Source organism: Ovis aries, chromosome 1 (genome assembly GCF_016772045.2).
Source record: "Ovis aries strain OAR_USU_Benz2616 breed Rambouillet chromosome 1, ARS-UI_Ramb_v3.0, whole genome shotgun sequence".
NCBI lineage: Eukaryota > Metazoa > Chordata > Mammalia > Artiodactyla > Bovidae > Ovis > Ovis aries.
This window is the reverse complement of record NC_056054.1, coordinates 126,212,578-126,228,703: the sequence shown is the minus strand read 5'-3', so window position 1 is coordinate 126,228,703 and position 16,126 is coordinate 126,212,578. Positions and strand designations below refer to the sequence as shown.

The following is a 16,126-nucleotide window of genomic DNA, read 5'->3' as shown; positions in this document are numbered from 1 at the left end:
GATTTCTAAGCTCTTTACATGTTGAAGCTGAAAATAAAATCCATGCTTTCCTTCTGAGTCACTCCCACTGGCTTCACCTTCTCTAGTTTCTGGAAAATGGTACCAAGAAAAATTGTATCTGTGGAGAAGAAATAAATACTCTTTATATCGAGGGGTGATTTTTCAGAATTAGGCTTTGAGTAAAGACTCAGATTCCAAAATCTCAGCTCAAAATATCTGAACAACCTGTTAGACTAACCCCGAATTTTTTTCCTTTATGCTTGCTGCTTTAGGGTCTAATCTGGTTGTTATTCAAGTTTAAATGTTTCATTGTCTCCAGTCTATCTTAGGCAAGATAAGGAACAGTATGATTCTATCTGATTTTGAACTCCAGGGATAATGCTTCATGACTGGTTACAGTGGAGACCCAACATGCTTTCTTGATTAGAGTTCACTAAACAAGGGCAATATGTATTATCTGAATTCACGGTTTGACAGAAGGTAGGCAGAGTTCTGATAGCCAGTTTGAAAAAAACTATATCCACAGGGTTAGTCACAACCAGCGCATTGGTGCTTATATATTAATATTTTTTTAAATAAAGACATCATTTATCCTCCATTTATTTAAGCCACAGGACATATACCTATGAAGCTGCTGCTACCAAGTGGCCTCAGTCGTGTCCGACTCTGTGAGACCCCATAGAAAGCAGCCCACCAGGCTCCCCTGTCCCTGGAATTCTCCAGGCAAGAACATCAGATTGGGTTGCCATTTCCTTCTCCAATGCGTGAAAGTGAAAAGTGAAAGTGAAGTACTGGAGTGAGCTAGAAGTCAGTAAATAACAACTAATAGGTGGCTCAATGGTAAAGAATCTGCCTGCCAATACAGGAAATATGGGTTCCATCCCTGGGTCTAGTCCCTGGGTTGGGAGGATCCCCTGGACGAGGAAATGGCAACCCACTCCAGTATTCTTGCCTAGAAAATCCCATGGACAGAGGAGCCTGACAGGACTACACTCCATGGGTCACAAAAGAGTTGGACACAACTTCAGTTAAGTTCAATTCAGTCACTCAGTGTTGTCCGACTCTTTGTGACCCAGGGACTACATCACAACAGGACTCTGTCCATCACCAACTCCTGGAGTTTACTCAAACTCATGTCCGTTGAGTCAGTGATGCCATCCAACCACCTCATCCTCTGTTGTCCCCTTCTTCTCCTGCCCTCAATCTTTACCAGCATCATGGTCTTTTCCAATGAGTCAGCTTTTTGCATTAGATGGCCAAAGGACTGGAGTTTCAGCTTCAACATCAGTCCTTTCAATGAACACCCAGGGCTGATCTCCTTTAGGATGGACTGGTTGGATCTCCTTTCAGTTCAAGGGACTCTCAAGAGGCTTCTCCAACACCACAGTTCAAAAGCATCAATTCGTTGGCATTCAGCTTTCTTTCTAGTCCAACTCTCACATCCATACATGACCACTGGAAAAACCATAGCTTTCACTAGATGGACTTTTGTTGGCAAAGTAATGTCTCTGCTTTTTAATATGCTGTCTAGGTTGGTCATAGCTTTTCTTCCAAGGAGCAAGTGCCTTTTACTTTCATGGCTGCAGTCACCATCTGCAGTGATTTTGGACCCCCCAAAAATAAAGTCTGCCAATATTTCCCCATCTATTTGCTATGAAGTGATGGGACCAGATGCCATGATCTTTGTTTTCTGAATGTTGAGCTTTAAGACAACTTTTTCACTCTCCTCTTTCACTTTCATCAAGAGGTTTTTTTAGTTCTTCTTCACTTTCTGCGATAAGGGTGGTGTCATCTGCATAACTGAGGTTACTGACATTTCTCCCAGCAATCTTGATCCCAGCTTGAGCTTCCTCCAGCCCAGCGTTTCTCATGATGTACTCTGCATAGAAGTTAAATAAGCAGGGTGACAATATACAGCCTTGACATATTCCTTTTCCTATTTGGAACCAGTCTGTTGTTCCATGTCCAGTTCTAACTGTTGCTTCCTGACCTTCATATAGGTTTCTCAAGAGGCAGTTCAGGTGGTCTGGTATTCCCATCTATTTAAGAATTTTCCACAGTTCATTGCGATCCACACATTCAAGGGCTTTGGCATAGTCAATAAAGCAGAAATAGATGTTTTTCTGGAACTCTCTTGCTTTTTCCATGATCCAGTGGATGTTGGCAATTTGATATCTGGTTCTTCTGCCTTTTCTAAAACCAGCTTGAACATCTGGAAGTTCACGGTTCATGTATTGCTAAAGCTTGGCTTGGAGAATTTTGAGCATTACTTTGCTAGAATGTGGAATGAGTGCAATTATGTGGTAGTTTGAGGATTCTAAGCATTGCCTTTTTTGGGGATTGGAATGAAAACTGACCTTTTCCGGTCCTGTGGCCACTGCTGAGTTTTCCAAATTTGTTGGCATATTGAGTGCAGCACTTTCACAGAATCATCTTTTAGGATTTGAAATAGCACAACTGGAATTCCATCACCTCCACTAGCTTTGTTTGTAGTGACTAGAGATCTCTTCAAGAAAATTAGAGATGCTAAGGGAACATTTTATGCAAATATGGGCTCAATAAAGGACAGAAATGGTATGGACCTAACAGAAGCAGAAGATATTAAGAAGAGGTGGCTAGAATACACAGAAGAACTGTACAAAAAAGATCTTCACAACCCAGGTAATCACAATGATGTAATCACTCACCTAGAGCCAGACATCCTGGAATGTGAAGTCAAATGGGCCTTAGGAAGCGTCACTAAGACGTAAGTTAGTAACTAAACAATAACAGCAACAATATATTGATATGGAATTAATTGGCTAAAATAAATACATTTTTTAACTATAATCACAATGCAGTTCACTAGAGAAACAAACTTTGAGACAATTTGGAAATAAATCTCAGATTAGTAATTTATACTCTGTATGATCTTGTCTAAATTAGGAACAATTATTACTACCTTACCAGATATTAAGGTAATTAAATCAATAACAAAAAGAACTACAGCTGGTAACAGAAAATTATCACATATGGACTAATGTATAGCTATCAGCAGGTCCTGTCTCATCTTGGAATATTGGATATTAAATTTCCCTTAATTTCCAGTTCTTAGAATTGTGAACTATGAGGAGATGAGAAATGAATATTTGTCTTCAGCCACACAGAATAAAACTCCAAATGGAAAAACATATATCATATAGAATTTCTCATTAGTATTATCCTGAATTGAATGCTTCTTTCCCTAGATTTCACTATCATCTGATCCAAAACATAATTTACTTAAACTCAAGTCAACAAAAATTTATGGAGATCTTAGCCATATATTAAGCCCCCTTCGTAGCTCAGTTGGTAAAGGATCTGCCTACAATGCAGGAGACGGGGTTCAGTTCCTGGTTTGGGAAGATCCCCTGGAGAAGGAAATGGCAACCCACTCCAGTATTCTTGCCTGAAGAATCCCATGGACAGAGGAGCCTGGCAGGCTACTGTCCATGGGGTCGTAAGAGTGAGACACAACTTAGCAATTAAACCACTAGCCATATATTAACCAAAATAAACCTTCAAAGAGCTCCTGGAGAAAAGCTCAGAAATACAGATAAAACAATGAAAAATTAAGCATGACATTGATGGAATAATAGACAAGTGGTGAATAGAACAGAACAAAGAGTTTAGATATTGGCACAGCCATATATAGGTACTTGATTTATGTCCCAAGGGCACTGAACTGTAGTAGGAAATGAAGCAAGTTTTTAGGATATGGGGCTGGGTCAAATGGAACTTGACCCTCAGAACATGCACACAAACACACACATGCACACACGTCATTTTACACTGACAGCATATTTAAATGTTGAAGGGAAAACCTTTTCTAAAGCTACCATTTAGTTGCTGTTGTTGCTTAGTCACTATGTTGTGTTCAACTCTTTGCAACCCCATGAACAGTAGTCTTCCAGGCTCCTCTGTCCATGGGTTTTCCCAGGCAAGAATACTGAAGTCGGCTGCCATTTCCTTCTTCAGGGGATCTCCCCAACCCAGGGATCAAACCCGCATGTCCTCCTCGGTAGGCATATACTTGACCACCGAGCCATGGACAGAGAAGCCTGGCAGGCTGCAGTCCTTGGGTCACAAAGGGCTGAACAGGACTGAGCGACTGAGCATTGATGTGCACATCTTTTTGAAATCCCCCCGCCACCAACAACAACAAAAACTATCCACAAACAAAGGTTGATAAATTGAACTAACTGTAAATAAGGAAACCATTTCAGTCTAAAGACACAATTAAGTGAAAAGGTAAGCAGTGATATGGGAGAATATATTTAAAAGTAAACAAACAAAAATATGTATATTCAACAAGGCTCAATATCTATACTATGCAATGAACTATTCTCGTATTAAAAGCAGAAATATCAAATAAAACCATGAGCTAAGGACTTGACTGTCTACTTTGTGCATGCGTGCACACACACACACACACACACACACACAGGCACACAAAGGATATTCAAATGGCCAAGAGACATTTTAAAATTTTCTCAACCTGATAAGTCATCAGGGAAATTCAAACTAAAACCAATATTTGTTATAACTACATACTCACTAGAATGGCTAAACTTAAAAGAACTAACAATTATAAATATTGATGAGGATGTAAAGCAACTGAAATCCTTATGGTTTTGAGAGAAGAAATCAATATTAGTATAACCACAAGGCATAACTTTGTCATGGTATAAAATATAGCTGAACAGGTACATTTCATATAATTTGTCAGCTTTACTCCTAAATATATTACCCAATAGAAATATCTCCATTTGTACATCAAAAGATATGTGCAAGAATAAAAGAGTATTTCATACATTATTTCTAACAGATCCAAACCGGAAACAAGTCTTCTGATCAGCAACGGCAGAATGCATAAACACGTTTTGATGTTTTAGCACCGTGAATATTATACAAGAGGAAAATAAACAGACAACTGGCATGTTTAACACCATGGAAGAATCACACAAGCACAATATTTAATAAAAGAAGCTAGAGACAAATGGGTAGATATTATATAATTTCATTTTTAATGTCAAAAACAGGCAAAACTAATATATGGGTTAGAAATAAGAACAAAGGCTACATCTGTAGAGTAATAATCTGTGTATAAATTCATTTGTATGTCACATTTTGTTAACAGAAGTTCATGTGCCCTATGTTCAGTGAGAACAAACTTACTAAAACATTGGAGTTTAGAGCAAAGAAAGATTTGCCACAAGCCAAGAAAGGAGACGTGGTGGCTCATGCCCTAAAATCCTTGAGCTCACCACCACCCCCCGCCAAGGGTTTTGGTAAAGCTTTTTTAAAAGTCAGGTGAGGGAAAGGGGTCCCAGTGTCTGTGATCAGCCTGTGCACAACTCTCTGATAGTGAGATAGCTGGGTGATGTCACAGGGGTTAACATGATCAGTCCTTAGGAGGCTTGGGGTATGTGGTCCTCAAGTAGTTAACATCTTCCACTTGTTGGAGAGGGTAGATATTTTACATCTGCAAAACCACTCAGGAAATGTGCATCAAATCCTATTATCTAGGTACTTCAGAGAGGAGGTAAGGCAGAGGATATGGGGCAAGTCCTGTTCTGGGAAGACCCGTAGGGTCCTGCTCCATTACATGTTCAACTAAAATCTCACTAAAATCATTTTAAAATTTACTCCAACAAGATCAGCAATAGAAATATGTCTGAGATAAAAGACAGGCCAAGTCAAGGTGTGATTTGTTCATTAGAATGTAGAGGGCCTGGGAACATCTTCAAAGCATAAAGGGTCCAGATGTCACAGACTCAAAATATCTAGAAGAGTCAGGCAAGTAAGTCCACATAAGAACTAGAATGGGTTTGGAAACAGCAGTATGAACACAGTGATAAGAGGAAGTACCATTCAGCTTCCACAGCAGAAAGTCCATAGGAGAGATGAGTTCTGATAACCAGAGGCATATACTTCTCTAAAGAGATCAGCCACTAGTTAGTACCTAGAGGTCACTGTCTTCTTGCTTGTCATTGATGAAGCTTCTAGCTATTACAGTTCTTCAAAAACGTGAATATTCATGCCTTTACACTTTAGTTTTTAGTCAATTTATGTATTTATGGTTTCACTGATCTATTAAATTTATATTTCTGATTGCTGATAAAGCAGTACTTTGATTGTTTATTTATTTATGATTATGTTCTGTGGCATGTTGATCTTAGTTCTGTTGACTTAAAAAAATGCATAACATGAGAGCTGTGAGTTAAGTTTTATTAGGGGCAAAATGAGGACTGCACCCTGGAAGACAGTACCTCCGACAGCTCTGAGAAACTGTTCCAAAGAGGCAGGGGCAAAGGTCAGTACATATGTAATTTTGGTGAAGAGGGAATACATACAATGGAGTATGTATTTTTCAGAAGTTTTCTCCTGGTCTCACGAAGATTTCTGTTAGTCATGAGGAACAGTCATCACCGTGAAGGATTTTAGTGCTCTTCTAGATATGGGGAAATATAAAAATTAGGCTCATAAAATCAGCTCCTGAAAATATCAAGCTATCTGAAGTCCTATCCTGCCAGTTCCCTCCCCCACCCCTCCAAGAACAGAGTGCCTCACTCCTGGTCTCCACCCTGGACTCCTTCCACTGGAGTATTGAAGGTCAGCAGCTGCAACAGCACGTGAGTTAATCCTTGTAGTGGTAGATGGCAAGTGGCATCACCTACTCAATGGACATGAGTTTGAGCAAAACTCCAGGAGATACTGAAGGACAGGGAAGCCTGGCATGCTGCAGTTCATGGAGTTGCGAAGAGTCAGACACAACTCAGCGACTGAACAACAACATGGCAAGTGTCAATTTGTAGTTGACAGTTGTGGTTTGTGATTTGTAATGCCAGTTGTGGTTTGATCACTAATCAGGGATCAAACCAGTGCCCTCTGCACTGGAAGCACAGTCTTAACCACTGTACCTCCAAGGAAGTCCCTCATTTTATTTTTTGAAATATATATCTCTACATATTTTATGTTGAATGAAGAAAAAACCTGTACCTTTAATACAGGTATGTCCCATAGTATATGACTTCTGGTAAGTACTGAGATAGTCCAAAGTTGTCTTATTCACCTCTGATTCACTTGTGCCTGACACAGATGACTTGGGATTTAGTAGGTATATAATAAAAATTTAGCTGAATAAAGCAACAGTTTAATAAAGTTAGGCTGTGTTTTTAAAAATGTGCATGAGTCTTCAAAGTGGATAGATTAGAAGTTCATCCTGGTCTTGTAGATACCATATGTAAAAAGGGTTTAGGCTTAAAACAAAAAACAAACAAACAAAACACAGCATGTTGGGGAGCTATGTGTATGTCAGAATCATCGGACCTTAAAATTTGCAGTATTGAGAAGAAAAGAAAGTGAAGCCAAAGAAGTGGGAAGGAGAGAGACAATGAAAAAAAAAAAAGAAGAAGAAGAAGCAAGAAACAAATGTAATGATGTTTGTATTTTCGTTGTATAGGAATCAGTCATAAGAAGCCATCAAAGGCTTAAGCAAGAGTGAAATACCTTTAGTTTTTGACTAGAAAGCATGTTCTGGTCAAGGCATGTTCACTGGAAGAGAGATACAGGGAGATCATTCCTAATTTTGTCTTTTCAAACTTCCACCAAAGGTTTTTGGGTCTTTTAAGGTTGTAGGATCAGAGAGATCTAGAAAGCAGTTTGAGGAGTAAACCATCAAGCTAGTCTGTGAGGTAAAAATCACATAGTTGGGTATACCAAGTCCTAGCCACTTCTCTTGTAGGCAGTTGAGGTTAGTCACACATGTGTTAAAATAAAGACAAACTGAAGCACCAGGTTCTTAGTTCTGACTTAAACGCATTTATTTTAATCCAAAGCAAATAAATTCTTCCCACACCCAATCAACATTGAAGAGCACTGCAAATCATAATTTTATGCTAAGGAGAGATGAAAAACAGATGTAAATGGGAAAGGAACAGCTTTCATTGGATCAGGCACAGGAAAAGCACAGGAACAGCTTTCATTGGATCAGGCAGCCACTACTAGCAAAGGAGCAGAAGAGCGCGGAGTTGCAATTGTCGTCTCGGATCTTCAGCGTGATCATTGCCCGGAATAAAGAAGCTACAGGCCTCCGCAGGTAGAGTAAGATGGACGGTAAGGACTGAACACATAAGGCAGAGTTTGGCATCCACTGAAGACAGGGCGTAGAGGTCTGAGGCCGCTGGACACAATGCTGATGGGTTGAAGACCACAGGGCAAAGAACCCGAGGGGCGATATCCACAAGGGAGAAGGCTCAAGGGTCGCGAGCTGCTGGACACATAGGCCAGCGGTCTATAAGACACTGAGAGGCAGGATCCAGAGAGGTAAGAAGAAGCGGGAAGAAAACTCGTTCCTTGGCTGGGTCTTGGCACATAGCAACCAGAAGAAGGGTAGCTGGAAGTTTCACAGCTGCTGGGCTCGCAGTTGGCTGGCTGGCAGCTGGTAGGTTCACTGCAGGTCTCCTGGCCATTGCTCAGGATCCAGGTTCGGTCCTGACAGCTGCTGGGCAAGCAGAGACCATCTCCTACGCTCACACTCGGAGTGTAGAGGCCGACGGAGGAGGCGACGGGAATGTGACAGGGACTCCTGAGAGACCCCAAGGTGTAGTTTCCGGAGCAGTAGTTGTGGCAAGACATGGTGAGGTTTCAGGAGCAGGTTGTCGTCTGTTGCAAAGAAGTGAGTGTCTCAGGTTTCGCCTTCGCGGTGCTGTCTTATATACCCTGACAGAAGGCGGTGATTCTGCACAGACTCTTCCGCGTTGTGTGATGCCGCGTAACAACTCTTCATTAGAGTCCAGGAAGTGATGCTTCCACCTCCCATAAAACTGGATATTCCTTGCAAGGCTTTCCATTGATTAAGGATATCTATAAAGCAGCATGACCAGATTTAAATAGTATCTGTGCTCCTTAAATTACCCAACCAAGACAGATATTTTGAAGGTCGTTTTCTTAATTCCAATAATAATCGCCACTCCATAAGTGAACAAAGCTAGAGGAGCTGATGGAATTCCAGTGGAGCTATTTCAAATCCTGAAAGATGATGCTGTGAAAGTGCTGCACTCAATATGCCAGCAAATTTGGAAAACCCAGAAGTGGCCACAGGACTGGAAAAGGTCAGTTTTCATTCCAATCCCAAAGAAAAGCAATGCCAAAGAATGCTCAAACTACCACACAATTGCACTCATCTCACACGCTAACAAAGTAATGCTTAAAATTCCCCAAGTCAGGCTTTAGCAATGCGTGAACTGTGAACTTCCAGATGTTCAAGCTGCCTTTAGAAAAGGCAGAAGAACCAGAGAACAAACTGCTAACATCTGCTGGATCATCAAAAAAGCAAGAGAGTTCCAGAGAAACATATATTTCTGCTTTATTGACTATGCCAAAACCTTTGACTGTGTGGATCACAATAAACTGTGGAAAATTCTGAGAGAGATGGGAATACAGACCACCTGACCTGCCTCTTGAGAAATCTGTATGCAGGTCAGGAAACAACAGTTAGAATTGGACATGGAACAACAGACTGGTTCCAAATAGGAAAATGAGTATGTCAAGGCTGTATATTGTCACCCTGCTTATTTAACTTATATACAGAGTACATCATGAGAAACACTGGACTGGAAGAAACACAAGTTGGAATCAAGATTGCCGGGAGAAATATCAATAACCTCAGATACGCAGATGACACCACCCTTATGGCAGAAAGTGAAGAGGAACTAAAGAGCCTCTTGATGAAAGTGAAAGAGGAGAGTGAAACAGTTGGCTTAAAGCTCAACATTCAGAAAACGAAGATCATGGCATCTGGTCCCATCACTTCATAGCAAAAAGATGGGGAAACAGTGGAAACATTGGCAGACTTTATTTTTCTGGGCTTCAAAATCACTGCAGATCGTGATTACAGCCATGAAATTAAGACACTTTCTCCTTGGAAGGAAAGTTATGACCAACCTAGATAGCATATTGAAAAGCAGAGACATTACTTTGCCAAAAAGATCTGTCTAGTCAAGGCTATGGTTTTTCCAGTGGTCATGTATGGATGTGAGAGTTGGACTGTGAAGAAAGCTGAGCACCGAAGAATTGATGCATTTGAACTGTGGTGTTGCAGAAGACTCTTGAGAGTCCCTTGGACTGCAAGGAGATCCAACAAGTCCATCCTAAAGGAGATCAGTCCTTTGTATTCTTTGGACGGAATGATGCTAAAGCTGAAACTCCCAATGCTTTGGTCACCTGATGTGAAGAGCTGACTCATTGGAAAAGACCCTGATGCTGGGAAAGATTGAGGGCAAGAGGAGAAGAGGATGACAGAGGATGAGATGGTTGGATGGCATCACTGACTCAATGGACATGGGTTTGGGTGGACTCCGGGAGTTAGTGATGAACAAGGAGGCCTGGCATGCTTCGGTTCATGGGTCTCCAAGAGTCAGACATGACTGAACGACTGAACTGAACTACATAAACATTCTTAGAGTTCCTCTCTTAGAATTCTTGTCTTGAAATGTTATAGCAAACTTCTTTGAAACGTTGGTGAATTATATCTCTTTGAGGGGGAATTCTATGCTTTTTGGAAATTGCCCCAAGTAAAGAAACACTTGAATGAAACTAGGTTATGAATGAATGAAAAATCCTACATGATTTGGTGCAAAGATTGTTTAAAAGTAGTATAAGATAGAAGATAGCAATGTGAAAAAAATTGTGCTTTGCTTTATTTTAGCACCCTGGTGAAAAGTGACTCCCCACTGAAAAATCTTTATTTTAAAAAGTCATGCTCATTTGATTCGTTTTGATAAATAAGTAAACTGAGACAAGTTGAAAGTTTGATTTATGTGTATTCTTTAATGCAAAGAAGGAAATTGGGCTCAGTTTTAATTATGGTTCTTACTGAGAGCAAAAGGAAATAAGCAAAAATCTCTTTTAAAATGGGAATGCATGTAAGAATTAAAGATTTTAAAATTTAAAAAATAAAAAACTAAAAAAAAAAAAATAAAAAAATAAAAAGTCAGACAACATGACAATTTTCATAGTTATTATAAGTTTATCATTCCATGGTTAGTCATATTCCAACTAAAAACTAATATACTTGGTTAAAAAAATTAGACACAATGATTTAGATATAGATGGATTTTGTTTTGCTTTTGACACTGATTCTGATATCAGTATCCAAAAAGGAGTTTTAAAATTGCTGTACAAGGGCAATATCATCAGAATTAATACAGAATTTTTCTAAGTACAAATACTTCAAAGGTTATTTGGGGATATATTTTCTGGTAAAAAATTGTTTCAAGAGATGCAGGATTCTGCTGAATCTCAACCATCCCACTGAACTTTTCATTTACCAGCATACCTAGTGGCTCCAAGGGCTATTTTAACAGAAATTTTAATTATCTACTGGATCTAAGTTTCAATTCCCTTTAGCTAAAAAGTCAGAATAAATCACAACATTTTCTCCTATTTTTGTGTTCAATGGATAGGCTTATTAATTCTCCCTCGGTCCTGGAGTAGAATCTGTGAAATATAAGTTTGATTTCTCTGTGAGCCCATATAGGGTTATTTTACTACCAGGGATAGAAATATGAGGTCTTATCTCATGGCTCAGATGGTAAAGAATCTGTTTGCAATGCAGGAGACCTGGGTTCAATCCCCAGGTTGGAAAGATCCCCTAGAGGAGGGAATGGCTACCCATGCCAGTATTCTTGCCTACAGAAATCCATGGACAGAGGAGCCTGGCAGGCTACAGTCCATGGGATCGCAGAGTCAGACAGGACTGAGTGATTAATACACAAAGGAATATGAAAAGAAATTGTACAGTCTCTGAGGTCCTTTGCAAACTTGAAATAATCACAAATTTTTAGGATAGAGAACATTACCCTTTGATGATTTGTACTGGATGTGTTTGCGTCCACCCCTGCCCCCCGCCACCCAATCCAACACACACCCTGCCAGCTTCAATCACTTGATGTTGTTTGTACACATCACAAAAGTCCGCTCGTGAAATCCTGGATGCATCAGCTGAGTGGCATTAGTAATAGGTACAGCCATGCTTAACTGAATGCTTATCAGTTTTATAGGTCAATGCTCTATATAGCAGCTCCTCTTTTTTATAAGTACTAGTCCAACATTTGCATCAACATGTCTGTGTGTGTGTATGTGTGTGTATGCATTGTTTATGGTGTATGCATCCATGAATGTTTTTCCATGAAGAGAAGGCTTGTGGAATAACAGGAAACTAGCACTCATCTAGTGTCTATTCTGGGCAACACCTTGCAGTGTGCATACCCACAGGTGTGGTGTCAATTTATCCTCACAGTTCTTTACAGTACATTTAAAAATCTCATGTATTCATGTGAGGAAACTTGAGACGTAGAAAGTTACAGTAAATAACATGAAGAGAAACATCTGAACAAAGGAGAGTTAAACATTTTAATATTTGTTTTGTGGTCCTTGACCCCTAAATTTTTTTTTTTTAATTTCCCATTATCCAATATGACTGTGTGTAGAGATTCACTGATACCATCATTCACTAACTGTGTGACCCTGGGCAATTTGCACACTCTGATTCCCAGTTGCTATCAGTATACTTTCTTGAAACAATGGAAATATTAATAATATCTATTTTCAGTTTCACTTTAGGATATGCTGATATGTAAGAAAAAGTTAAGTATAAACTGCAAAGCACTCTACTAGAATAATTAATTTTCTCACTTTGGAATTCTTGCGTGTTTGTATTCAGTCACTCAGTCGTGTCTGACTCTGCAACTCCATGGACTTTAGCCTGCCAGACTTCTCTGTCCATGGGATTGTCCAGGCAAGAAACTGAGCACTTGCTACTTCCTACTCCAGGAAGTCTTCCTGACCCAGGGATTGAACCCACTCTCTAGAGTCTCTTGCATTGGCAGGTGATCTCTTAACCCATTCCAAAGAGTGCCACCTTCGGTTTAATTCCTTTAGCACACCTTCACAAGACTCTCATTTTTTCTGTTGTGGGTAGATGATACTGCAGAAATATTCATGGAATTAAAAAATTAGAGTGCCCTAAATGTAAGTTGTCCCCGAATAACAAATCTTAAAGTGGTGATATTTGAAAGTAACAATCTCACCACAAAATAAGAGCTCATGTGAGCATAACAACACGTATCTCATTATCAGTCTCCCATAAATATGATTCAGAATCTTCTTTTGCAAGAGCCCAGGGAGGGACTGGATTTTCTGTGTGTTCCTCCAGTTTTACCCACTTTGTTTCTTTCTCTGCAATGAACTAGAGATCCCTACCTCTCTTAGTCTAGAAAAGGCAACACCAAATTTCTCTCTTCCTTAGACACAAAGAATCTTCGGAGCACTGCAGCAATAAAGCTATATCAATGAATGACAACATCACATTCATTCATTCAGCAAATATTTATTGAATATCTTGTATGTGCGAAACATGACAGATACTGAAAATGATGTCAAGATACCATTGATTTCTGCTCCTAGACATCCGATCTTGTAGATATGATGAGATGGATACACAGGCCATGTCGATGTTTGCTAAGTGCTCTAAGCCTGGAGAATCCCAGGGATGGGGGAGCCTGGTAGGCTGCCGTCTATGGGGTCGCACAGAGTTGGACATGACTGACGCAACTTAGCAGCACCAGAAGCAGCTAAAATGTTTACAGAGAAGGGGAAATGTTGTTTGTAGGCCTTACCTAAAGTTGTTTTTTTATATCAATTTTGAGGGATGGGAGGAAATGTCAGGGACCTGGGGGAAGACGGAGATACTTCAGGGTGAGGCAAAAGGTATAAAGACAGAAAAAACGATGACAGTATTTTCAGCAGGAGATTCTTAGGGGCAAGTTGTAGTAAGAAAACTTAGATTCACATGCTTCATCTAATTCAATCATCAAGTAAGTAGCTAAGATTTTGTTCTATAGGGAGAGTCATTTAGTAACTGATTTTAAGATGAGACTGCTGTTATTTGAGATTAAAATAATGTGATGTCTGGAATGTGCCTCAAATTAGTCCATAGGGAAAGGGTGATGAGAGGTGGAGATAGATGAAGCTATATTGGCATTCAGAACATCAATGATTATTGAAGCTGGGTGATCAATATATGGGACTTCACTATACCTCTGCTTTTATGTATGATCCAATTTCTACAATAAATGTCTTCAACCATGCTATTGAAAAAAAGAGACTGCTGTGATGAAATTGTAAGAGGGAAAACCTATTGTAATGCTTTTCTCTCTTGATCCACCGAAATTGTTGTTTTACCCATTTATTTTTTCTGTTACTGCTGCCATCACTCAAGGTGGGTTTTGTTCCCTGTTGGTGAATACGTGTATTTCATACTGACATCTTGACTCCTTTCTCTACTGTCTTCTCTGTAGTTTGAGTTCTACCTTTAAATTAACAGCCTTAAAATTAATTTCTTCATATGATTCACTTACTCAAAAATGTCAGTGACTCTCTTTTGCCTGCAGAGAATTGTCCAAACACTTGACTCACTCTCTACTACTTCTCAATATCAGTTCTGCTGCTTCTCTTCATGTCTCTAATTACTCCATATTTCACATCATCTCATTCTTCCTTTGGAATAATTCTTTAATTTTTTCCATCATTTAGAACTCAGATAAATTAAAAGATTAAATTTAAAAGACAAATTAAATTAAAAGATCCTGTCTTTGTAAACACTTTCCTACCAGCCAAAAACTCTCAGTCTTAAATTTGTATAATTTTCATCACCTAATTCATACACACACATACACATACAGACTCCTTTGCGTTCTAAAACATTGTTTTTACATGTCTTATTTTCTGCATATGTATTGCAGAACCCTTACAAGCTACTATTTACTGAGTTTTTATTAAATACCAGGCCTGATTTTACATGTATTAACTGATTTAATCAGTTACATTAAAAATTTACATGTTTTAACTGATTTAATCCTCACTACATCTCATTCAAGTAGGTGCAATTGTTAGTCTCAATAGGCGTGAAAAAACTTGGCTGATCCTTAACAAATATTTGCTGACATTATAGCATTTACAAGATATTACCAGGTTTTCTTTATCAATTAAATAGTGACCTTTACTTAATAAGAATCTCCTTTCTACCCTTTTCTCACTGTCTCCCCTTTTTTTTTTACTAGAGAAAGTCAACTTTCAAGGAACATAAAAGAACATGAAGACAGATTCAGATGGACAGAAAACCCTTTTGCCAAGTTTTTTTTTTCTCCTTCCCATCCTAATATTCTTGAATAGTATTCATCTTAACATGGTATAGGGAAGATAACCTGTTAATTGTTTGGAGTTAGTACATTGCAATCCACCACATAATAAGGTGTCCTAACTTTAGCACCCCCTGTTGGGCTCCTTGTGTAAAAATCACTAAATTATAATCAATTGTAAGAAGTGATGTAGTTTCCCTGGAGTAGGAAATGGCAAATCACTGCTGTATTCTTGTCTGGAAAATTCCATGGACAGAGGAGCCTGGCGGGCAACAGTCCATGGGGTCACAAAGAATTGGATATGGCTGAGCATGCATGAACGAACAGATATAGAGTTTGGGGTAACTGATAAAGTCGTAAGACTGTAATCTACTTTCAGCTGAATTTTTGCTATAATATTCTTGAAGTGGAAGCTATGGTTTATACATGATTTGCACAAAATCTGCTATACTCATTCCTACTTTATTCATACACAACAACTTTCCCTCAGTGGTGTTAGAAAATTGTTAACACCCTTTCATACTTGTATTAAGAGAGAGTGTAGGTGGAGGTTCCCCTTTCACAATTCATGCTTAAGTTATTCTGTGTCCCTTTCACCTTAATAGCTACTATTCACTGAGCCCTTCTTGGGGCTTCTCTGGTAGCTCAGCTGGTAAAGAATCTGCCCTCAATGCAGAAGACCCCAGTTTGATTCCCGATTCAGGAAGATCCAATGGAGAAGGGATAGGCTACCCACCCCAGTATCCTGCTACTGGAGAATTCCATGGACTGTGTAGTACATGGGGTTGCAAAGAGTCGGAGACCTGAGCAACTTTCACTTTCACTATTACATTCCTTACGTGGTTCTATGCGTTTTACATGTATTAACTGATTCAATCCTCACAATGTCTCTATTCAAATGTTTT

At 39.3% G+C, this 16,126-nt stretch overlaps 2 protein-coding genes across 2 annotated transcripts in view; both read right to left on the bottom strand.

Moving 5' to 3' along the window:
• LOC101116882 (keratin-associated protein 24-1) overlaps nucleotides 1–8,086 on the bottom strand; it is a 37,536-nt gene extending 29,450 nt beyond the window's left edge. Inside the window, exon 1 of the mRNA XM_027957911.2 lies at nucleotides 8,026–8,086. Within this exon, the coding sequence (XP_027813712.2) occupies nucleotides 8,026–8,086 (61 nt within the window). The remainder of the gene's footprint in view (nucleotides 1–8,025) is intronic.
• On the bottom strand, nucleotides 7,823–8,709 carry LOC101106558 (keratin-associated protein 26-1). Its single transcript, XM_027965704.2, has one exon. It carries the CDS (start codon nucleotides 8,656–8,658, stop codon nucleotides 8,104–8,106), a length of 555 nt encoding a protein of 184 aa, XP_027821505.1. The 5' UTR covers nucleotides 8,659–8,709; the 3' UTR covers nucleotides 7,823–8,103.
• Between the last annotated feature and the right edge of the window lie 7,417 nt (nucleotides 8,710–16,126).